The sequence below is a fragment of the Phocoena sinus genome, chromosome 20 (assembly GCF_008692025.1).
Source record: "Phocoena sinus isolate mPhoSin1 chromosome 20, mPhoSin1.pri, whole genome shotgun sequence".
NCBI lineage: Eukaryota > Metazoa > Chordata > Mammalia > Artiodactyla > Phocoenidae > Phocoena > Phocoena sinus.
In genome coordinates, this window is record NC_045782.1 from 10,046,750 (window position 1) to 10,071,797 (window position 25,048).

A 25,048-nucleotide genomic window follows, 5' to 3' on the forward strand; every position below is an offset into this window, starting at 1 on the left:
CCTGGAACTTCCTCCTCTCTTCCCTGAAAAACAGACTCATGCCTGTGCGACCCGGCCCCTGTGCTTCATTCTTTTCTCAGCAGAAACCTCCTGGCACTGCTGGCTTACCTGGCAGCTGACCCTCACCCCCACCAGACCCGGAGCTCCTAAAGGCAAGAGCCCTGGTTAACTCCTGCAACCCTCCAAACTTACACCCAGGTTCTGATAGGACATTATTTTTCTGGGAGCAAGAAGCCACAGCTTACATTAAATTTAGGTTAAGAACTAATGTTCCTACCTTACCAGGACACATAAGATATATAAGGTAGCAAGAAAGTAAGTCTTCCCAAATCAAGTGGCAAAGATAAGATATACTTAATATATTCTAAACAGCATTCTGTGAATAAGGGAAAGGAGACCCAAGAAAGAAGCCTCACACATGTACAAGATTCACTTTTAATGGATTTGATAGTCATGTGCAAATCTGAGCATTATATACAAGAGCCAGTGCTTCTTTAGAGCTATCTCTGTTTGAACAAGAACAGACTCTCAAAATACAACATAAACCTGAACCAACTAGATTTTTTTTGCTGCAAGTTATAATATTCTGATCAAATGAAATATCATAAAATTCTTGCTTCCCCACAGGTGCAGTGTTTCCTTCTATGCACAAGGAATGGTATCTTAGATGCCTTGCCACAGTTCTAAGCATTTCTTCACAGCTGGATTAAATGGATTTATGCATCACAGGACATAATCCGTCTTATCCACAGAGCAAAAACCTGTCTCCATTCTGGCATCTCTTTACCAAAGGTTTTTACCAAGAACTGGGTGTTGGCAGTTCTTAGATCTATGCTGCTCTGGGGGTTTCACACTCCATGATTACTAGAAGCAGAAGACAAACATCTGAGGCATGTGATCTGCTTGGAGTGCATCTATTTACATGAAGCTGCTCAAGGGAGCTAGTGATTCACCTAGATATGGATTTCACAGGTTGGAAAAAAGGTGGCATACCACCGGAGATTGTAGGATTGAAAAGAGTAGCTCAAGGTTAGATTGCAACATCACTGTGAAACATTTAACTTTCTTAAGAAAGTTTAAAGTGTACTTATCTATCCCCTGCAGCTCAATGTAAACAACCATGTATTTCTTTGTAGTAATATGTAGTAATACGGCTTTTCCAATCTGATTTAATCCCTGAGCAGCTATGTTAAAAGTTAACTTTTTAAAAAGCCCAATAAAAAACTACTGTATGAAAACTCTACCAGAATGTTAGTGACAAATATATTTCTGTACAGAAACATAGATTCTATTTACCCCTTATTCCTGCTCAGAAAAAATATACATTTCCTGAAACGGTTCAGGTACTTGAGCTGGACATAAATGAGTAAAAGCTAAATTTTACTTGCCCCAGAGAATACCTCTATATAATTTGCTGAGGAACATAATAAATTACCCCACTCCCAATTTTTTACCAGCATGATGAACGTTTTATTAAAAATACAATATTTTCTTTTACCAATTGAACATTAAAAATTGTATTTTCTTTTACCAATACCTTTTGAACCCTAAACATCCTAGGCCTCTATTAAGTAAAGGAATAACCAAAAATACTGCACATGTGTGTTCTGACCAATTAAGCACAATAAAAGGGCTAAATCTTGGCGTCTTCTAGGGCATAGCATTCTCTGGGGAAAGATTATCTGCTTTTGATAATTAAATAGCTAAGAAGGACTTTTGGTGTCTTTTCCCTCCTCAAAATATGAAAACAGGAAGAGACTGTGGAGACCCTCTAATCCCCTCTGACAAATATGGAAAATGAGGGCTAGAGAGGGGTGAGTGGCAAAGCCAGGCTGTCCCCAGGTCCCTAAGAAGGAAAAAATGATCGTAGGAAATAAATAAGATAAAAGAACATAAACACTAGATGAGGTGATGGATGAGCCAAAGCTGCCTGTGTTCTCACCTCCGCCCACCGCAGGGCCAGAGGAGAAATGCCGTAAGCTCAGCTCAGAGACGTACCTTAGGCTCAAGTGTTTACGGCCCCAAAGCACCTCCCTCCTGAAACAGAAGTTCATCTCTTGTGTTTTCTGTTATAAAAGTCCATATGCAGATAGAAGTTAAAATAGATCCAAGGTCAACAGCTCTGTGACATCTGGTGGTCCCCTTTCCAGATGATCCCCCTCAGTCTTGGGAACTCAGCGGGGTTTGTTGTACCTGATTCACATCATGTAGAAAAGCAGTAACAGCAACCAAGCTCCACGGCTCACGATCCACGGCGTGTTTATCGTGGGCAGGCACAGCTCTGGGTACTTTCCTTTCATTTGCTCTAAACCTCATGACCCCAACCCTGTAAATATTATTATTATCACCCCCACTTGGCAGATAGGGAAACTGAGGCTCAGAAGTTAACTAAGTCACCCAAAGTCGCCCAGCAAGAACCGAAAGCATCATTTTGAAGTCTCCAAGGTCGCTGCATGTCTGTGTGGTTCAGTCTGAGGAGTTTAGACAAAGATGCTTTCAAGCTCCCAGAGGCCGGGCATAATCCGCCCGATACGACCGCGGCCTCTCTGGGTGCCGGCCTGAGAGTCCGCGGCGAGGCCAGCTGCGGCCCAGCTCCCACCCCGGGCGGCTCAGTTCCTGGAGGCCCTCAGCTTCCTCCTGAAGAAGTCGGGGGCAGCCTCGTACAGCCACTCGGCGTCCACCACGCACAGGTCGCGCATGTAGCACTTGTTGGTGAAGAGCAGCTCCGTGTACACGACGCAGGCCGGCTTGCAGTGGAAGAGGACGGACGAGGGGTGGATGGCCACGGGCTGGTGGGTGTCCGTGGTGGCATAGGACCCGTCGGGCTGCAGCTCGGCGGTGCTCATGAAGAGGCTGTGCGCCAGGCAGCGGCGGACGCTCTCTGTGTCCCCTCGCGACGACAGGATCGGCATGGACATCTGGTTCGGGAGGAAGCGAGACATGGAGAAGACCCCAGACGTGAGCACTGTGCCGCCACCCGCGGTGGGTGGGGCCACGTGCCCCCAGCGCGGTCCAGGGTGCAGGGCCCACGGTGGAGGCTGACACCCGGGCGGCTGCCTGAGACACCTGAGATCAGCGCTGCTGGAGGAGCACCACGTCTACTGTCAATAGAAAATGAGGGAACTCACGCAGCCAAGGGATGGTGTGGCAGGAGAGTTGTTCAAGTACAAGAAGGGTTCGAAAATGGTATAATGCAGAACACAGCACGCTACTATGAGAAGAAGTCCCTCTAGTGCTAACAATGGGCCGCTGGCATCAGGCACAGGCCTGGGTAAGGGTGACAACTGTCCCCTAGGGACGTGCGGATGGTCCGCGACGCGGGCTGTCTCAAAAGACGCCTTACACACGAAGACAGTCACCACAGAGTTGCTCACAGCAGCAAAAAGTAGACACTCTCTCAGTGCTCAACACAGGAGAACGCGAACACAGACAAGCCCACCTTTGAGGTAAAATGTGGCGCGTCACAGCCATTGAATATATAAACATTATGTCCTCTAAGAGGGAATATAAGCGCGTAGGAAACTTGTTGGTTGATGATTTGGCAATGTCTATGAAAATCTAAACTCCCCATCTAAAAGTTCATTCTACGTGTACCAGAGCACAGACATTTATGTAGGAAGATGATCATTACAGCACAACCTAAATCATCACCATTAGGGGCTTGGCTAAATAAACTGTAGTGAATACAGTGAAGTGCTATGAAGTCACTAAGAAGAACGAGATAGACATATGCAGGCACTGCAAGACAGCCTAGACACAAAGTATTCAAGAAGTACTCCAAGTGGAAAAAAGCAAATTGCAAAACAAAGTGTTATACATTTTGTTTTAAAAAGAAAATTTTATCATGGTGTATGATCCTTTTAATGTGTTGTTGGATTCTGTTTGTTAGTATTTTGTTCAGGATTTTTGCACCTATGTTCATCAGTGATATTGGATTATAATTTTCTTTTTTTGTGATATCTTTTTCTGGTTTTGGTATCAGGGTGATGGTGGCTTCGTAGAATGAATTTGGGAGTGTTTCTCCCTCTGCAATTTTTTGGAAGAGTTTGAGAAGGGTTGGTGTTAGCTCTTCTCTAAATGTTCGATAGAATTCACCTGTGAAGCCATCTGGTCCTGAACTTTTGTTTGTTGGAAGAGTTTTAATTACAGTTTCAATTGGCATATAGTAATCCTTTGCATTTCTGTGGTGTCAGTTGTGATTTCTCCTTTTTCATTTCTAATTTTATTGATTTGTGTCCTCTCCCTTTTTTTCTTGAGGAATCTAGCTAAGGGTTTATCAATTTTGTTTATCTACTCAAAGAACCAGCTTTTAGTTTTATTGATCTTTGCTACTGTTTTCTTCATTTTTTTTCTTTGCGGTATGCGGGCCTCTCACTGTTGTGGCCTCTCCCATTGCAAAGCACAGGCTCTGGATGCGCAGGCTCAGCAGCCATGGCTCACGGGCCCAGCCGCTCCGTGGTATGTGGGATCTTCCCGGACCGGGGCACGAACCCGTGTCCCCTGCATCGGCAGGTGGACTCTCAACCACTGCGCCACCAGGGAAGCCCTGTTTTCTTCATTTTTATTTCATTTATTTCCCCTCTGATTGTTATGATTTCTTTCCTTCTACTGACTTTGGGTTTTCTTTGTTCTCCTTTCTCTAGTTGTTTTAAGTGTAGGGTTAGATTGCTTATTTGAGATTTTTCTTGTTTCTTGAGGTGAGATTGAATTGCTATAAACTTCCCTCTTAGAAGTGCTTTTGCTTCATCCCATAGGATTCTTCACTATATGCAAATCAATCAATGTGATACACCACGTTAACAAATTAAGGAATAAAAACCATATGATCATCTCAATAGACACAGAAAAAGCTTTTGACAAAATTCAACACCTGTTTATGACAAAAACTCTCCAGAAAATGGGCATAGAGGGAACCTACCTCAGCATAATAAAGGCTATATATGACAAACCCACAGCAAGCATCATACTCAATGGTGAAAAACTGAAAGCATTTCCACTAAGATCAGCAACAAGACAAGGATGTCCACTCTTATTCAACATAGTTTTGGAAGTCCTAGCCACGGCAATCAGGGAAGAAAAAGAAATAAAAGGAATACAAATTGGAAAAGAAGAAGTAAAACTGTCACTGTTTGCAGATGACATGATACTATACATAGAAAATCCTAAAGATGCTACCAGAAAACTACAACTAATCAATGAATTTGGTAAGGTTGCAAGATGCAAAATTAATGCACAGAAATCTCCGGCATTCCTATACACTAACAACAAAAAATCAGAGAGAGAAATTAAGGAAACAATCCCATTTACCATCGCAACAAAAAGAATAAAATACCCAGGAATAAACCTGCCTAAGGAGGGGAAAGACTTGTACTCAGAAAACTATAAAACACTGATGAAAGAAATCAAAGATGACATAAACAGATGGAGAAATATACCATGTTCTTGGATTGGAGGAACAAATATCGTGAAAATGACTATACTACCCAAAGCAATCTACATATTCAATGCAATCCCTATTGAACTACCAATGGCATTCTTCACAGAATTAGAACAAAAAATTTTACAATTCGTATGGAAACACAAAAGACCCTGAATAGCCAAAGCAATCTTGAGAAAGAAAAATGGAGCTGGAGGAATCAGGCTCCCTGAGTTCAAACTATATCACAAAGCTACAGTAATTAAGACAGTATGGTACTGGCACAGAAACAGAAATATATATCAATGGAACAGGATAGAAAGCCCAGAGATAAAATCACGCACATATGGTCACCTAATTTAAGACAAAGGAGGCAAGAACATAAAATGGAGAAAAGATAGCCTCTTCAATAGGTGGTGATGGGAAAACTGGACAGCTACATGTAAAAGAATGAAATTAGAACACTCCCTAACACCATACACAAAAATAAACTCCAAGTGGAAAAGACCTAAATGTAATATCAGACACTATAAAACTCTTAGAGGAAAAGATAGGAAAAACACTCTTTGACATAAATCACAGCAAGATCTTTTTTGATGTACCTCCTAGAGTAATGGAAATAAAAACAAAAATAAACAAATGGGACTTAATTAAACATAAAAGCTTTTGCACAGCAAAGGAAACCATAAACAAGACAAAAAGACAACCTTCAGAATGGGAGAAAATATTTTCAAATGAAACAACAAAGGATTAATCTCCAAAATATACAAACAGCTCATGGAGCTCAATATCAAAAAACCAAACAATCCAATTAAAAAATGGGCAGAAGGACTTCCCTGGTGGCTCAGTGGTAAAGAATCCACCTGCCAATGCAGGGGATATGGGTTTGAGCCCTGGTCCGGGAAGATCCCACATGCAGTGGAGCAACTAAGCGCTTGTGCCACAACTACTGAGCCTGAGCTCTAGAGCCTGCATTCCACAACTACTGAGCCCACGCGCCTAGAGCCTATGCTCTGCAACAAAGACAAGCCACCGCAATGAGAAGCCTGCGCACCGCCATGAAGAGTAGCCCCCGCTCGCAGCAACTAGAGAAAGCCCACACGCAGCAACGAAGACTCAATGCAGCCAAAAATAAATAAATAGATAAATTAAAAAAAAAAAAAGGGCAGAAGACCTAAATGGACATTTCACCAAGGAAGACATACAGATGGCCAAGAGACACATGAAAAGATGCTCAACATCACTAATTATTAGAGAAATGCAAATCAAAACTACAATGAGGTATCACCTCACACCGGTTAGAATGGCCATCAAAAAATCTAGAAACAATAAATGCTGGAAAGGGTGTGGTGAAAAGGGAACCCTTCTGCACTGTTGGTGGGAATGTAAATTGATGCAACCACTATGGAAAACAGTACGGAGTTTCCTTAAAAAACTAAAAATAGAACTACCATATGACCCAGCAATCCCACTACTGGGCATATACCCTGAGAAAACCATAATTCAAAAAGAGACATGTACCACAATGTTCATTGCAGCACTATTTACAATAGCCAGGACACAGAGCCAACCTAAATGTCCATCGACAGATGAATGGATAAGAAGATGTGGTATGATATATACAATGGAATATTACTCAGCTATAAAAGAAATGAAATTGAGTTATCTGTAGTGAGATGGATGGACCTAGAGTCTGTCACATAGAGTGAAGTAAGTCAGAAAGAGAAAAACAAATACCGTATGCTAACATATATACATGGAATCTAAAAAAAATGGTACTGATGAACCTAGCTGCAGGGCAGGAATAAAGATGTAGACCTAGAGAATGGACTTGAGGACACAGGGTGGGAGGGGGAAGCTGGGGTGATTTAGAGTAGCATCGACATATTTACACTACCAGATGTAAAATAGACAGCTAGTGGGAAGCAGCAGAATAGCACAGGGAGATCACCTTGGTGCTTTGCAATGACCTAGAGGGGTGGGTTAGAGAGGATGGGAGGGAGGCTCAAGAGGGAGAGGATATGGGGTTATATGTATGCATATGGCTGATCCACTTTGGTGTACAACAGAAACTAACACAGTATTGTGAAGCAATTATACGCCAATAAAAATCTATTAAAATAAAGAAAAAAAAGAGAAAATTTTATATATGTATCCACGTATATGTGTATACCCACACATATATAAAAACATACATACACAGGAAAAAATTCTAGAAGGACCTACACCAGACTATTATTTATCTTTGGAGGGGCAGGATTAAGGAGACTTTTACACTTTCTGCGTTATATATCACTATTTTCTGCATGTATCAATCTGTAACAATTATGCACGGTTTTTGTAATCTGAATAAAAATAACAAAGATATTTCCACTAAAAAAACAAACCTTAAGAAGAATTCTAATAACATTGGAAAACACTTTTAAAGTTTATAAAAGCTGAATATAAATTATACATACAATGTAACTAATGATGTAAAAAATTCATTTAAAAACAGGGCTATGGGCTTCCCTGGTGGCGCAGTGGTTGGGAGTCCGCCTGCCAATGCAGGGGACGTGGGTTCGTGCCCCGGTCCGGGAAGATCTCACATGCTGCGGAGTGGCTGGGCCCGTGAGCCACGGCCGCTGAGCCTGCGTGTCCGGAGCCTGTGCTCCGCAACGGGAGAGGCCACAGCAGTGAGAGGCCCGCGTACCGCCAAAAAAAATAAATAAATAAAAAAAATAAAATAAAATAAAAACAGGGCTATGAAAAAACAGACCAAACTGGGGAGAGGTGGAGCTGTGGGTAAGTTTTACTCTCTTCCTTATTTAAAAATTTTCCTACAATGAGAGGTTTTTTTTGCAATCACTTGCAATAAGCAACCTGAAATTTTTCACCTAGAAAAAAGTGACAGCTTAGCCCCCCAGTGAACACCAGGAGGAAGAATACCTTTAGGCAGATATCCCTCAGCTGTGATCTGACTTCAGCTACCAGCATCATATTCTTGCTGTGGACAAAATTCTCTTTGCACCAATCCTGAATAGGAGAAAAAAGAGATATCACAGTCCTCTTATTTCTATAAAGAAAATAACATAGCACAATTTTTATTTTTAATTAAAAAGAAATTGGGGGCCGCACCACACGGCATGCGGGATCTTAGCTCCCCAACCAGGAATCGAACCCGTGCCCCCTGCAGTGGAAGCACGGAGTCTTAACTGCTGGACCGCCAGGGAAGTCCCAGCATAATTTTTAGAACACTGTTCTAATTCAGACGGAAAACTTCAGTTGCCAAAAATAAATACAGGAAAATATCTTTATAGCAAAAAGCATGAACCATAAAGGAAAACAGTAAAAATTTAAACTAAAGTAGAACCAAAAAATTCCATAGGTCAAGTCACGATGAAAAAAGCTAATGACTGGGATATCTGCATCACTACACCCAGTAAAGAATGATTACCTCCAGAATATATTAAAAAATAAATAAATAAACTCCTACAAATCAGTGAGAAAATGACCAATACTCCAGCAGAAAAACGACAAAGGACATGGATGGACCACTCACAGAAGATTAACTACAAATGACAATAAACTTAAGCAAAGGTTCTCGGTCTCTTGAGGAATCAAGGCAGTGCAGTTTCAAATAACTGAGATACTACTTCACATCCCTCAACGTGGCAAAAATGAAAAGTCATTTCAACTACGAGCTGGAGAGGCTGGTGGAAATCGAAACTCCTCTACACTACTCCGGGGAGGATAAAGAGGTGCTGACAGCTCTGTGGACGCACATGCCAGCTGGGAAAGCTTGATGCAGCTGCCCGAAGACCGGCAGGTCCACTCCTGGGTGTCGACCCCAGAGCAACTCTCCCCCTTGTGCACAAGAGACCTGGATGGGATGGGCACTGCAGGTGAGGAGACGGAAACAAGTTGCAAAAAGGTAGCGTGAAGAAGCATTTACAGCATACGACGCCTGCGCATACAAAGTGAAAGCACATGGTTGCCCACCAGGACCCAGACAGACTTGACAGGGGTTACAGAAGGGAGGAAGGACTGCAAAAGGGGCAGCTCAGGGCTCTTGTTGTGTCTAGATCATTTTATTTCCTTAAAAATAAATTGAGGCAAATACAGCAAAATGTTTACAACTACTAAAACTGGGTGGTGGCTATTTTTTTTGGTTTTTTTTGCATTAAAGCACAGATAAAGCATGCATGCTATAGCACAATTACTGATTTTTTTTTTTTTTTTTTTTTTTTGGTGGGCCGCGCCACCCGGCTTGCGGGATCTCAGTTCCCTGACCAAGGATTGAACCTGGGCCGTGGCAGTGAGCCCAGAATCCTAACCACTGGGCCACCAGGGAACTCCTTACCATGACTGATTTTATTCTATTTTATTTTACTGATAAGTGAAAGAAAATACTGCCATTTTCCATCTTGGTCCAGGGAACTGAAATACAAGCAAAATCTGCTATGAAGAAAGTTAGGGGCAGGTGGGGAAACAAATCATTTTGTAGCTAAGAAACTGGGTCAACAAATACTTAACGAACTGGCCAGCGTTAGGTATGAGTTAAACATAAGCAGAGGGTAAGACGGGAATCATGCCTTCCCTGGTAACCTCCCTGTGCACAGACATTTCTGAAATGACATCTGCCATTCACAGGCCCAAATGGAGGCATCGTTTGAGAAGGGGAAAGAGACAAGGCCTACCTTGTTTCCGCCTGTGTTCTTGAAGGCCCGGTATATGTTAAGCAGGGTGATGTGATCGCCCTCGCTGGATATGAACTTCTTCCGCACAGCCTGCACTTCATCCCGCCGGGAGGGGGGGTTGTAGAGAACGCTGTCCACTGACAGCAGGGAGATGATGGTCAGTATCTCCTCCGTGCAGTGGAATTTGGGGGACAGGAGGATGGTCTGCAAATCACAATTAAAAACAGTGTAAGCCTAGTTTTCTCCTGGCTTCTGAATAAAGTACTTCCATATATTGCTTTTGCAGCTTCCCTTGTAAGGCCTTAAGGGGCAGGTGTTTCTAAAACCATGACTACGTATGTTATTTTACTTTCTGTAAAACAGAGGGCTGCCTTCCCCGCGTGATTCCATGTGGGTAGGGCTCATGACTTAATATGGCTTGAATCCCACACTGAGCGTAAGTCAGAGTTAGGCGTTAATAAGTAGGCGTTAATAATTATTTAAGAGAAAAAGAGAAGACTGATCTAGAAGCACTGGGTTAAGGAGTCTCCTCTGGGATGGCTGACCCATAACACACAGAAAGGGGACTGAGGAGAGGATATCATTTACTTTGGCAAATTTGGGTTCTAACGGGAAAGCCGCCATCTTTCTTCCTATTGGAGTCAGGGTGAGCTGGCCATCTTTGTTTTCAAGGGCACCCAACAGCTCCAGCTGGGCGACGGCTGCCTGAACGTGATCTAAAGAAAGACATAAAAAGGAGTCGAACATTCAGAACAGGACGAAGCTGGAGCTAGTTCATTACTTCAGGGCACTTCTGAGAAGCCGACGTCAAACCACAGCGAAGACCACAGCCACACTGTCCCCATGAGGTGCTTTTCAAAGCTGTTAGGCACAACACTGTCTTCAGCTCAACTCTCTTTAAGTAGTGGCCTGCAATTTGGCAATATGTGTGTAAATCTGAAACCCAGCAAAGTTACACCTATGAATTTCACCCCCAGATATACTCGGACATCGTACAGGGACCTGCATCTCCAGACACTCACACACAACAATGGAAATACCAGGTGCCTCAGAGGCCCCTGATGAGAAGGACACTATTTACTATCTTATTCTTTTTAAATTTGAACCATGAAAATGCATTGCCTATTAAAGAATAAAGATGCAATTCTAAGAATGTAATAAATATCTACACAGAGGGGAATGATCTGTAAAATACATTAAGTGAAAAAAGCAATGTACCACACACCTATGGTCAACTAATCTATGACAAAGGACGCAAGGATATACAATGGAGAAGACAGTCTCTTCAATAAGTGTGCTGGGAAAACTGGACAGCTACATGTAAAAGAATGAAATTAGAACACTCCCTAACACCACGCACAAAAAATAAACCCAAAATGGATTAGAGACCTAAACGTAAGACCAGACATTATAAAACTTAGAGGAAAACATAGGAAGAACACTCTTTGACATAAATCACAGAAAGATCTTTTTTGACCCACCTCCTACAGTAATGGAAATAAAACCAAAAATAAACAAATGGGACACTTAAAAGCTTTTGTACAGCAAAGGAAACTATAAACAAGACGAAAAGACAACCCTCAGAATGGGAGCAACTATTTGCAAATGAAACAACGGACAAAGGATTAATCTCTAAAATATATTAACAGCTCAAGCAGCTCAATATTAAAAAAACAAACAACCTAATAAAAAAATGGGCAGAAGAACTAAATAGACATTTCTCCAAAGAAGACATACAGATGGCCAAGAGGCACATGAAAAGATGCTCAACATCACTAATTATTACAGAAATGCAAATCAAAACTACAATGAGGTATCACCTCACACCAGTTAGAATGGGCATCATCAGAAAATCTACAAACAACAAATGCTGGAGAGGGTGTGGAGAAAAGGGAACCCTCTTGCACTGTCGATGGTAATGTAAATTGATACAGCCACTATGGAGAACAGAATGCAGGTTCCTTAAAAAACTAAAAATAGAACTACCATACGACCCAGCAACCCCACTACTGGGCATATACCCTGAGAAAACCATAATTCAAAAAGACACATGCACCCCAATGTTCATTGCAGTACTATTTACAATAGCCAGGACATGGAAGCAACCTAAATGCCCATGCCAGACGAATGGATACAGAAGATGTGGTACATATATACAATGGAATATTACTCAGCCATAAAAAGGAATGAAATTGGGTCATTTGCAGAGACGTGGATGGACCTAGACACTGTCATACAGAGCGAAGTAAGTCAGAAAGAGAAAAACAAATATCGTATATTAACGCATATATGTGGAATCTAGAAAAATGGTACAGATGAACAGGTTTGCAGGGCAGAAATAGAGGCACAGATGCAGAGAACAAACACATGGACACCAAGGGGGGGAAAGTGGCAGGGGACAGTGATGGTGGGACAAAAAAAAAAAAGAAAAAGCAATGTGCCAATGTCTATCAGTAGGAGAAGGATAAATGCATTTTGTTTTTTTTTTTTTTTTGCGCTATGCGGGCCTCTCACTGCTGTGGCCTCTCCCGTTGTGGAGCACAGGCTCCGGACGCACACGCTCACCGGCCATGGCTCACGGGCCAGCCACTCCGCGGCATGTGGGATCTTCCCGGACTGGGGCACGAACCCGCGTCCCCTGCATCGGCAGGCGGACTCTCAACCACTGCGCCACCAGGGAAGCCCTGCATTTTGGTTTATTCATAGACTAGAACAGTATTTAGTAATGAAAATGCATCAGACATAAACCTTATAAAACACGATGAACGAAAAGGGAAGATCACTGGGAAATCGAGGCATAAACATGCCAACCGAAACAATGCACGTGTATGGAATAAAATATTCAAGAAAAGCGAGGGATTCACGGACAAAACCTGGGAGGTGGTTAACTTGAGGTGGGGAGTGTGGCAGCCTCTGGAGGCTTTGCAGCCCTGGTAACGGATGCACAGGTGTGGCTTCGATATTTCCACCTGACAGGAATGTGCCTCGTTTGTATGTAGAGATTTAGCAAGAGAAAGAAAAAAAAGTGTAGAACAGTGCACAATGTGTATTGCTATTTGTGTTTTAAAAAGAGACTATATGGAATTCCCTGGTGGTCCAGTGGTTAGGACTACACGCTCTCACTGCGGAGGGCCGGGGTTCGATCCCCAGTCAGGGAAATAAGATTCCGCAAGCTGTGCAGCCAAAAAAAAAAAAAAGCAAAGTTGATCTCAGTCTTGAAGGCTGGTGCCTTTGCTCTTGGCCTGTTTCTGGAAGAAGTGCTGGAAAGCTGAGTGAAAGGCCCATAAGTGCTGTTGCACCTGGGGCTGGAAATGCCCGATCACAACCCTTTCTGCAGGCACCCCGGTCTGGGAGGAGGATGGAATGTATGTGTCCAAGGACTGATGAAATAAAATTCATATGATAAATGAATAAAAGACTATATGTACTTGCAAAGATTTTCTCTAGAAGACACTGGGAAATGTTCACAGTGGTTGCTGTAGAGGAGGGAAACTGAGATCACGGAGGGGCCCTGTACACCCATCGACTGTTTACTTTTTTAACCAGTTGTGCTTCTTCACTTAAAAAAAAAAGGAGAGGAAAAAAAAGAAAATGGTATATGTTGAAGAGATGCCAAGTACTAAGCTACCATCATTAAAACTCCCCATTATTTTTTCTTTCACCATGGAGAGATTATCAGTGAAGGGCAGGGACCCATCAAATTCCGGTCAAAAGCAAAGAAACAATCTTTTCAGTGCTTTTGCTGGCAAAAGTACGATTTCGTTAGGTTTGCAGTATCCTGTGGACCCCCTCGACCACCTTCACTGGTTCCTGTGGTCTCGGAACCCGCCCGTGATGCCTACATGAAGCCGCCGATTCTGCACCGCGATGGTGCTGACGGCACCGCATCTTTCCTTTCATGATTCTGAGTTTCTTCTCTGAGAGTTAAGGTTGTTATCCACCAAACTATACTAAACAAAAGGAGACCGCTGGAAGACCTGGTTGGTTTTTTTTGGAGTCCACTGGTTGTTTTTGTCCATTTTGTACACTTTCCCAAAGACCCCACTTACCTGGAGATGGTTTGGACATGAAGTCAAAGGTGAGCACGTTTGGGACTTTCATTGCGAGGAGCTGCAGCATCACGCTCGCCAGGTTACACCTGCAGGTGTGAGAGACGCAGGTGGTTCACGCAGGTGTTCCTGACCCCCCAGCCGGCGAGGCAAGAGCCGCCCACCAAGGAGAGTCAGTTGGAGGGTATGGGCCACAGGGACAGGAGGCTTGGGACAAAGGGCAGGTGTGGGAGCCCCTTGGGCCTGCCTTTGGATCTCTGGCACCGTCATCTTCTCAAACTTCTCAAACTCATCCTCCGTGTAGAGCCGGTAACAGATACCACTGTCCTCTCTGCCAGCCCGTCCTGTGCGTTGCCAGGCCTGGGTCTTTGACACCCGTTGCACAGCTAACACCTCCAGGCCACTGTCTGGTGGGAGAATGGCCTGTGTTAGTGCTTTGCTCGTCACATGAACAAACTCTGCAGCGTGGGCAACGAGAGGCACTGCTCAGAGTGCCGGGGACCCTCTCTGTGACACACGGGGACTCTCTCTGTGACACACGAGTCCAGAAGAGCTCCAGCCTGCGTCAGAAAGCACGAAACCAGACCGGTCTGTGGTGAAGCAAGGCCTTTGCTGTGAACACCGTGTGAAACCTGTGACTAAAACATCAGAAGGACCTCGTGCTTGGGGCAGGGACCCAAGAGGGTAGATCTCAGAGGCCTTGGCTTCGATCACAGGTGACCACAGCCCCTTTTGCCCAGGACTAAGGGGGTCTCCCAGGACTTGGGACTCTCGGTGCTAAAACCGAGACAGTTTCCAGCAAACCAGGATGGTTGGTCCCACATCAAACGATGACCCCAAAATGAAATGCCTCCAGTCCCCTGTGTGTTGCATCCTCCCTCCTGCTCTATTATAAAAGAGAGACAATGTAATGCTGTTACGCCTAGGAGTGAATGAGACCGATTTTCTTATAAAGGTGTATTTTGTGCCAGGCACTGGAGAACCAAGCCCTTTCACATACGTGGTCCCCAGAGACACACATGAATGACAGCACCCTTGAAGGCTTAGCAGTGCATTTCAATTAAACGTTCGGGAGCCATAATTTCAGCTGCCTCAAATCCTCTGTGGAGTAAAGCAAGGTAGAAAACAGACCTGAATAAAAATGACTTCAAGCAAGCTGCCCACCGCACACACTCAGGAAACAGCTAGGGCCTCGCCCCAGCCTGGGGGGGTCTGCTTCCTTCCTGGGAGACTGGAGGTCAAACCAGCCTAGCTCAGATGTCATTTCCGAAGAAGCCTCTGATGTGGTATCAGGCTGTCCCTGGCCTGAGAGCCATCATCCTCGCCTACCTTCTGACGGGGTTGCATGCCCTCTGCCCAGGTCCCTGACCATCTGTCCCCAGGTGTGCCACTTCTGGGCTCTTCTTTCCTGCCTCACGTGCCTTTCTGGCCCTGACTGCTGGACTGTGGTGCTGCCACCCGAATCTCAGGTAGTTATGGACATGAGACAATCATCTAAGGGAAACTGGGACACAGGCTGCTCACTACACAGAGAAGAGACATCAGGAGCTACAAATTCTCACCGGGGTTATACTTCTTTGCTTTAACCATGCCCGTGTCAACTACATATTTTATTCCTGTAATGGTTATGGAGGTTTCAGCGATGTTGGTTGAAATGATCACTTTGCGACAGCCCTAAAAGGAGGAAGAAAACCAAAGAGCCATATGACACACATGTGATTCAGAAGTTTTAAAACACATTCCTCACCGTGAATTGTCACAACTCACGCATGATCAAGAAGAGATGACTTTTTTATTATGACAGTCATTAATATTAATGGCTGATCACTAAATTGGGCGGGGCGGGGCGGGGCGGGGTAGGGTGTGGGGAATGTTTCAGTCTTAAAAGTTTATTTTGAGGCAATGAGATGTGGTGGGAGAGGCACAAGATTCAGAAGCAGGTAGATGTGGGCTGGAGTCCTGGCCCTGCCAGCTACCTCCTGTGCCCCTTGGGCAACCGTCACTTCACCCCTTGGGGCCTCGGAACTGGGATGGTGACCCACCTTGCGGTTCTCGAGAGGATGAGAGACAGTATGTGTCAAGTGCTGGCACAGTGCCTGGCACAGCATGGGCACCCAAGGAACGTACTGTGGACACAGGCTCTGTTAACGGTGGACCTTGGAAGAGTCACTCACTGAGCCCCTGGCTTCTGCCTTTGCCTCTCCCTCACCCCCGGACAGCTGTCTCCCTGTTCTGACCATGGGACAGTCGTGTCTGCAGCCCTGCATTACCCTCCTGCGTCTTTCCAGTTCATGTGTGGTCCCTGCACATCCCGTCCCACACACCTTATCTGGAGCCTGCTGACAGGAGTACAGGCCCCACTGGTGCATCCAGCTGGGTACCCAGGGATGGGGCTGGGCAGGAGAAGGGGTGCACTCACCTTCGGGGCCCCCTGGAAGACACGCAGCTGCTGGGCGTAGGGCAGGGAGGCATAGAGCGGAAGGACCAGCATGGAGGGGCAGCCGTCGGGGAGGTGTTTGGCAATGTCCCGGCAGGTCTTGCTCATGGCTTCGATCTCCTCCTGCCCAGTGAGGAACACCAGGATGTCCTGAGAGGAGGGGGCTTCCTACAGAAAAGGGAGAGTGGGATTACTAGGCCTTGACAGGAGCACAGGTTGCACAGAACAATGGTCACTGATGAACTTTCCCAGTTATTTTTCTTAACTCTGGAGACATAAATGAGCCTAAACATCGGTGTCTCCCCTGGGAGAAAACCCACACCGAGAATGAACGGCTGCAACTTACTCGAGTTAGCCAACTAGGTTTAAAAACGAATTAAGGGGCTTCCCTGGTGGCACAGTGGTTGAGAGTCCGCCTGCCGATGCGGGGGACATGGGTTCGTGCCCCGGTCCGGGGGGATCCCACATGCCGCGGAGCGGCTGGGCCCGTGAGCCATGGCCGCTGGGCCTGCGCGTCCGGAGCCTGTGCTCTGCAGGGGGAGAGGCCGCAGCGGTGAGAGGCCCGCGTACCGCAAAAAAAAAAAAAAAAAAAAAAAAAAAAAACGAATTAAGGAGATTTTGAAGAAAGATGGCCAGATTGCTTTTGCAGCGAGAACAATGCCATGAAAAGCACAATCAGGCAAGCAATTAAAATCTGCATGAAGCTGCCTTCCTTTCATAATCATCTTGAAAGATGGAGCTGACAAAAGAGACAACTTGGGGAAATCCTGATCCACGGAAATGGCTGGAAGCACTCATGCTGGAAAAGGAGCCCTAATTGAATGAGGCCATCAAATGTACTTTCATAAACCCCCAAAGCACGCTGAACGTGGACAAGGGATTGAGATCCCAGGCTTAACTGGATCCTTCACCTCGCAAAGGGAAGAACATGTAAGTGTTAACTACACACCCACTGATCCAATCTTCCTTTGACATCTGTTCAGATACATTAATTTGTAGAGTACTTGTTTGACAAAATAATTGAAAAATGTTTAACAATTATCTATATGCTGTGCATGTGTATGTGTCTATATATATATGTCTATGTATGAATACATATATTTATTATCTATGTATTTATATGTGTGCATGTAGTTTTTTAGCCCGGTATTAATAGGACAAACGTTCAGAGGTGCACACACACAGAAAGGATAAAATCTTATCATTATTATTTTTTTTGGTGGTGTGGCTTGTAGGATCTCAGTTCCCTGACCAGGGATTGAACCCGGGCCCCGGTAGTAAAAAGCACCGAGTCCTAACCACTGGACTGCCAGGGAATTCCCAGGATAAAATCTACAACAGTCAAAGCTTCATCAAGGGGAGGACTCATCAAAGCCATCATGTAACCTGAGGGCACTGCAGGCACTATTCATGAAAAATCCTCATGTCAGGTTTGCTTTTAGCAGCTAAACAAGGCAGACTGACCTTCTCCAAATACTATCAAAATGACGGTGAAGGTATAAGCGCAGGAAGACAGGGTTTCAACCCATTTTTGAAAGATAAAGAGATGGGGCGGGAAGTGAGTGACTTGGCCGGGCAGAGGGAGTCCCGACGGGGGAGCGTGCAGACGGGGTGGTGGGAAAGCGGTGAGCCCACTTCCCTGGAGAAGCCACAAAGGCTCGGGATCAGAGCGAGCCTCGGGGGCTTGTGCCGGCATGAGGACCCAGGTGTCAGCTGGAAGTCTGAGTACAGTGTGGTTGAACCCCCAAGTCCCCTCCTCCACCCGATGCGGCCAGGAGGTTGGGCAGACACGGGGTGCTGTTGTGGGATTCAACACAGGAGGGTGGCAGAGGGAAGAGCCAAGAGGACAGCTGTGCGGAGGCCTAGGAGAGCAACCTGTTTGGAGCAGAAAAGCAGCATAAATAAAGGACCCGGGAAAAAGTGGATTGTGTTTCAACACATAAAAAGTATTCATGATTGGCGCGTGATAGACGTTAGAACCCTTGGGGAAAAATTGGCCGTACGTACATAGAAAACTTGTATGACTGTGTGGAACAAGGAACAAGGCACTGCGATGGTGCACAATGTAGGGTCTTCATATTGTAAAGACTGACACTTGATTTAAAAAGACATCCTGGGGCTTCCCTGGTGGCGCAGTGGTTAAGAATCTGCCTGCCAATGCAGGGAACACGGGTTCAAGCCCTGGTCCGGGAAGATCCCACATGCTGCGGAGCAACTAAGCCCGTGCACCACAGCTACTGAGCCTGCGCTCTAGAGCCTGCGAGACACAACTACTGAAGCCCGTGCACCTAGTGCCCGCGCTCCACAACAAGAGAAGCCACTTCAATAAGCCCGCACACTGCAATGAAGAGTAGCCCCCGCTTGCCACAACTAGAGAAAGCCTGCACGCGGCAAAAAAGACTGAACGCAGCCAAAAATAAGTAATTTAAAAAAAAAAAAAGACATCCTGATATAATCATTTTGAGAGGATGTTTCAGAAACAGGAAAGTAACATCCAAGGGTAACAGTTAAGAAATTGAAGGTGTACCTTCAAGAGCAGGATCTAGGCTGGGAAAGTGAAAGCAGCTCCTGTTCTTTTATGAGCTTTTTAATAGTAGCTTTTTTTTTTTTTTTTTTGCGGTACGCGGGCCTCTCGCTGTTGTGGCCTCTCCCGTTGTGGAGCACAGGCTCCGGACGCACACGCTCACCGGCCATGGCTCACGGGCCCAGCCACTCCGCGGCATGTGGGATCTTCCCGGACTGGGGCACGAACCCACGTCCCCTGCATCGGCAGGCGGACTCTCAACCACTGCGCCACCAGGGAAGCCCTATGAGCTTTTTAGAACTAAGTACCTGACTTTTTAAGCTTTAAACTATACACCCATCACTGAGCTTAAAATAAAAATTAGCTTTCAAAAGTTGGCTTCTAGATTTTTTCAGAAAGTTAATGGAAAGGTAAAAACAGTCGATTTCATACAAATTAAACGAAAAAATGAGATTTAATCACTCGAAATTTTAAGTAAATGTTTAATAAAATGAAAAAAAAATGGAAATGTTTCTCTGTACAGTTTTTTGTTTTTTTAAAAAGAAAACTCTAAATTGCAACCCATTATTGGTTAATACACCAACTTTTTTTTTTTCCCAATGAGACAGAAAATACCAGAGGACATCACATGTAGTAAAAGGAGACTGTTTCCTAAGACTCACTTCAGTTCTACACATTGTGTCCTGGGTTGCAATATAAAATGTGTGTCTTACTGGGGGTTCCAATCAAAATATGCTCGCAAGCCACTGCTTTAACATATGGACGTTTTCTGGCTCAGCTGAGGAAAGATGCTGGTCAGGGTTGAATTATGTTTTTTAGAGAGAAAAAAAAAAAAGACACTGAGAAAAAGGATAAAAATGTGGACATGGCAAACGAACTCCATATTCAACTTCAGGACACAGCTCACAAAATGGTTTCGTTCGGCAGCTTTTCTTTTCAAGGCTGAATGCTCGAGGTCAAACAGGCCTTCCCAGGAATCTGCATCCCAGTGCCTACCTGGTGGATCTGGAAGACGGAGACCAGGGCCGCGTGCAGGTAATCGTGCTGGGGCTGCTTGGTGTAGAAAATCTGGATCGGGTGCTGCCGGCCCTCCAGGTAGAGGACGGGGGCTCCGCTGAAATACTGGGAGAACAGGTCCACGTCCATCGTGGCCGACATCACAATCACCTGTGTGCGAGACAGGGGCGGAGGATGGGGACAAGCTTGGAGCAGCCTTTCTGTGCCCCTGCTGAGCCCTGAAGGCCGCCGAGGAGGCCCGCGCCCCCCCATGCCCACTGCCCTGGGTCCCTCAGTAGCACAGGCTGCACCTACTTTGAGAGGCAGCTTCCCCAGCTCCTTCCGCCTCTTCTGGGCAGCTTTCACCACCCCAAAGAGCACATCCGTGTGGACAGTCCGTTCATGGGCTTCATCCAAAATGACGCAGCTGTACTTCCGAAGCAGGGAGTCTGAAATGGCCTCGCGCAGAAGCATGCCATCCGTCAGGAACTTGATCTTGGTGTCCTCCGAGGTGACATCGTCGAAGCGCACCGTGTAGCCAACCTGTGTGGAGAGATCACTCATTCACTCAGCAAACGTGTGTTCAGCACCCAGTGTATCCAGCACGGTGCCGGGCACTGGTGCTATCGCAGCGAACAGGACCAAATCCGACCCTGCCCTGCTCCCAAGGCAATGGACACACGCCTTCAACTGCAATGATGATAAACACTACAAAGAATTTAAAACTAGCCTCCTCCTCGCAGCTCCTTCATAGTTTCAAGTGAAGCTATGTACACATATGAAAAGATGTCCAAGATGTTTTTAAGTCAAATGGGTAGACACCCACACAAACACGAATAAATCTGACTTATATACAGTTCTGGGACTCATTCTCAATACCCACCTATATACTAGAAAAATGCTTACAAGTTTGTAGAAAGATATGTAGATAAAAGACTTAGCAGATGTTACCGAAGCCTTGAAAGTGCTCAGGAAGGGCTTCCCTGGTGGCGCAGTGGTTGAGAGTCCGCCTGCCGATGCAGGGGACACGGGTTCGTGCCCTGGTCCGGGAAGATCCCACATGCCGTGGAGCGGCTGGGCCCGTGAGCCATGGCCGTTGAGCCTGTGCGTCTGGAGCCTGTGCTCCGCAACGGGAGAGGCCATAACAGTGAGAGGCCCGCGTACCGCAAAAAAAAAAAAAAAAAGTGCTCAGGAAAAAAACAGCTAATTTATCCAAGTTGCCAACAGATTTTGAAAGCAAAGCAAGTGGGACTGACAGACTCTCTGATCTCTTGGGAACTGGTAAAGAACTCTGAGAGAGGCTGAAACAATTGTGGCAAGAAAGAAGCTTGAGATGTATAAGTAGTCTTGTTCAGAAAAATAAGTCAGGGGGCCGGGAGTGGGGGTTAGTGGATCAAGAACTGTCAGTAAAGAAGGAAGTTAGGTACCAGCTTCCCGAGTTCGGTTCTCTTCTCGTCTGAGACTCTGGTAGCCAGAGAGATAGCAGCCACTCGACGAGGCTGGGTCACGGCAATGATGGCCTGGCGGCCAATCCCCCCTTCATACAGGTACTGAGGGATCTGCGTTGTCTTCCCAGAGCCGGTTTCCCCTAGGAAAGAAAAAAGTCTCATTTAAATGCAAATTGACGTGCCCCAGAGCCCACGAGCCACAACTACTGAGCCTGCACGCCACAACTACTGACACCCCCGCACCTACAGCCTGTGCTCCGCAACAAGAGAAGCCACCGCAATGAGAAGCCCGAGCACCTCAAGGAAGACCCAATGCAGCCTAAAAAAAAAATGGTCCACATCAAAATTTTAAAAAAATGCAAACTGAAACATACTTCACAAAACAGATCAAAGTCAGAAGGAAAAGATAAGAAAATACTCTAAGCTGATAAAGCAACGGGAAAATGTGTACCCACATGTACTGCCAGCAGCATGTTAACTGGGATTGTTTCTTGGAGGGCCACATTATACTAGGAAAATCTTTAAAATGTTGTATCCTCTGACCCACAATTCCACTTGCAGGAACTGATTCTAAGGAAATAAAGACGTGTATAAAAATACAGCTTCAAAAGAGTTTTAGTCAACTTTGTTCATGACAGCCAAAAATTAGAAACAATGTAAGTGGTCAGCAACAGTAACCAGTATAGTAACAACATAGAATGGAATACAAACGTTATATAAAAATGTTCTACAGGGCTTCCCCAGTGGCGCAGGGGTTGAGAGTCTGCCTGCCGATGCACGGGACACGGGTTCGTGCTCCGGTCAGGGAAGATCCCACATGCCGTGGAGCGGGCTCGCTGAGCCTGTGCTCTGCAATGGGAGAGGCCACAACAGTGAGGGGCTCACGTACTGCAAAAAAAAAAAAAATGTCCTACTTTTCAAAGGGATAAACGAGATGTAAATGCACTGCCATGAAGAGAGACATCTGCTCCTACACTGCAGCCACAGCTAACTCCTCACCGTTCCCCAGCCAGCCGCCTCCTTTTAAACCCTCTGCCTTTGCCCACACTATTATGAAACATCTGCCCCCACGCTGCCTGCGTGACAAAACTGTACAAGATGCGTTAGACCTCAAACTCTCCCCCCAGGGGCTGCGCCGCCTCCTCTGTGTTCCTTAGGGCCTTGTTCATCTCGTCCATCACTGATCACCCTACACTGTGTGAAAGCATTTAAACGTTTCTGTCCCCCTCCAATATCAGAGGCCCCTGGGGGGCAGAGATGGCCTGTCCATGTCTTCCAGGTACTTGAGCACCTGCATACAGTAAGCAACCAACCTTATTTTCTACCCTCCTGTGTTCCCTTCCTAGTGCCGCCACAACAAAGAACTGTAAACCTGTGCAACCCTCCCCTCACGGCTACCAGTACCCCGCCCTGACCTCACAGAGTCCTACAGTCCTGTGGTTCTTCCATTTTCTCCTCTCTGACTGCTCATCCTTCCTGACCCGGACACGAATCATGGACGAAGAATTTGATTATTCTACACTCCTCCTGCTGAGTTCATCAGGCAAAATCCAAACTGGGATCAATGTCTCCCTGTCCATCTTTTTTGCTCCTACACCAAGAAACTGAGCGTTGCTATAGTAAAATAACCCAACTGTGCTGACACTGACCTGAGTTTGCCGTGGGGCTAAATGCACCTGGGCACGAGCACCACTGCTGATCCTTGTCCTTGTTTCTGCAGCCCTTCATTTGTCCCCGTCCTCCCCAAGGACCCTGTAATTCCCATCCTCATCAGAGCTCCCGTGCCTTCTTCACAGGAAAGTGAAGTCCTCAGAGGTGATCTCTCGCCACTTCCCCCTGCAAGCTTTTCTGCAGTCACCCCCATTCTTACCTCCCTTCTCCAGCCCCCCAGCCTCTTGGATATCCATCCTCCTCTTGGATATCCAGGCCCGCTCTGCATCTAGCCCTTGTTGCCAAGGGCCCCCGTTCCCCATGCCCTCTGTCTCTGCTCTATTAGTGCCCGCTTTGCATCTTCAGCCTCCTTCTCTACTGAGTTCTTCCCCTGAACCTATGATATCTGAAAGTTCCTCTAGGTCCCCCTCCTTTTTGTCAAAACAGAAGCCTGCTCCCACTGCCTTCATGCCCTCACCTCCTATCTATTTCTCAGCCCAGTGACAAATCAGCTCCCAGAGCTCTGCCGAAACAGCGCTCAACTCGATCTCCAATTGATACTTCGCATCCAATCCAGTGGGCACTTTTTGGGTCCCTATTTTCTGGTCCCTATTTTCATTGCTGCATCTGTTCACTCCCTTCCTCTTACAACTCTGTTCCTTAGGTTATCAACTCTCCTGGATCTCCTTCACCTCTTTGGAGGCTCATCCTCTCGGTCCTTCAGGAGCTCCTCTTACTTAAACGTTGGGGATCACAGCCCCTTGCAATTGGTCCCCGGCCCTCAACTCTGCCTCTTAATTCGTGCACCAGAAACTGCTACTTCCGTCAGACCGGACCGTCTCTCGCCTCCACTTTGTCTCTTATGCTGCAGGCTCTCTCCTCTGCGTCCAACGCTTCCCACCCCGACTGGCTCAGATCCACTCTTCTAAGCTCCCAAAGTTCCCGCTGCGTCCCTCTACCCTTCCGCACAGAAGGCGAGTCTTTGCCGAAGGCGCGAGTCACTCGCACCGGCTGTGAGCACCTCCAGAATGGGCTTGTCTGACTCCGAGGCCCCTCTCCTGGCCCCAAACAGAAAAGGCAGTCTGGTTTGTTGTAGAAACGAGTGAAAGACGGGGAGAAACACCTAAGAAAAGCTGTTCTCGCGGAGCTCGAACGGGGAGAGAGGAAGGACGCGCCGGCGCGGCCACCCACCGAGGAGGACGGCGCTGTCCAGGTTTCGGAGCTGGGCCAACAGCTGCCCCCGCGCCTGGAAGATGGGCAGACTCCGGCGCTGCAGCTCCACGGCCTCACGGTAGGGGCTGACCGAGGGCTGGGCCAGGGGTGGCTGCTGCCTCCGGCCACCTCCTCCTCCGCCGCCGCCGCCGCCCGCGGTCAGCAGCATCACCACTCGCCGCCCGTGAGGGCAGGACCCGGCGCGCCTCAAAGGCCCGGCGCCCGGCCGGAATCTCTTGCCCGGCGGGAAGCCCGCCTCCTCGGGCATGTCGGGAGGGCAACACGACTGGAGGCGCGAAAGCAAGCAGCTCCTGCTGCTCCCGGGAGCCGACAGCTAGCGCGCGCCGCCCCTTCCCGCCACGTGCTGGTGGCTCCCAGCGACGCCGCTGATATCACCGCGACCCGCAGCCTTTATAAAGGGGACTCCAACTCCCAGCATGCACTGGCAGCGTGAGCAGGCTTTCATTTCCCGAGGGCGGGGAGAGCAGGGTCCGAGGTACAACCGGAAAAAGGTCCGGAGCGACAACAGTGAAGGACTGGGTGTACGGTTCCGTGGGTCCTTAACTTTGGATAACAACCATGGTTTTCTTGTCCTGCTAACAGTATTTCCTTCCAGTAAACACGCGTTTCCCTTCCT

General features: G+C 46.6%; 1 protein-coding gene across 2 annotated transcripts; it reads right to left on the bottom strand.

Moving 5' to 3' along the window:
• Nucleotides 1–419: 419 nt before the first annotated feature.
• On the bottom strand, nt 420–24,835 carry DHX33 (DEAH-box helicase 33). 2 transcript variants are annotated; one of them, XM_032615247.1, is made up of 12 exons: nt 24,391–24,835; nt 21,529–21,689; nt 20,417–20,644; nt 20,102–20,272; nt 16,564–16,749; nt 15,707–15,818; nt 14,392–14,551; nt 14,145–14,233; nt 10,684–10,811; nt 10,096–10,299; nt 8,345–8,431; nt 420–2,918 (listed from the first exon to the last, which is right to left on the bottom strand). In XM_032615247.1, exons 1-12 carry the CDS (start codon nt 24,677–24,679, stop codon nt 2,610–2,612), a joined length of 2,124 nt encoding a protein of 707 aa, XP_032471138.1. In that variant the 5' UTR covers nt 24,680–24,835; the 3' UTR covers nt 420–2,609. The 2 variants fall into 2 exon arrangements, with proteins under 2 accessions (XP_032471138.1, XP_032471139.1); XM_032615248.1 differs by having other exon boundaries at nt 21,053–21,689.
• Between the last annotated feature and the right edge of the window lie 213 nt (nt 24,836–25,048).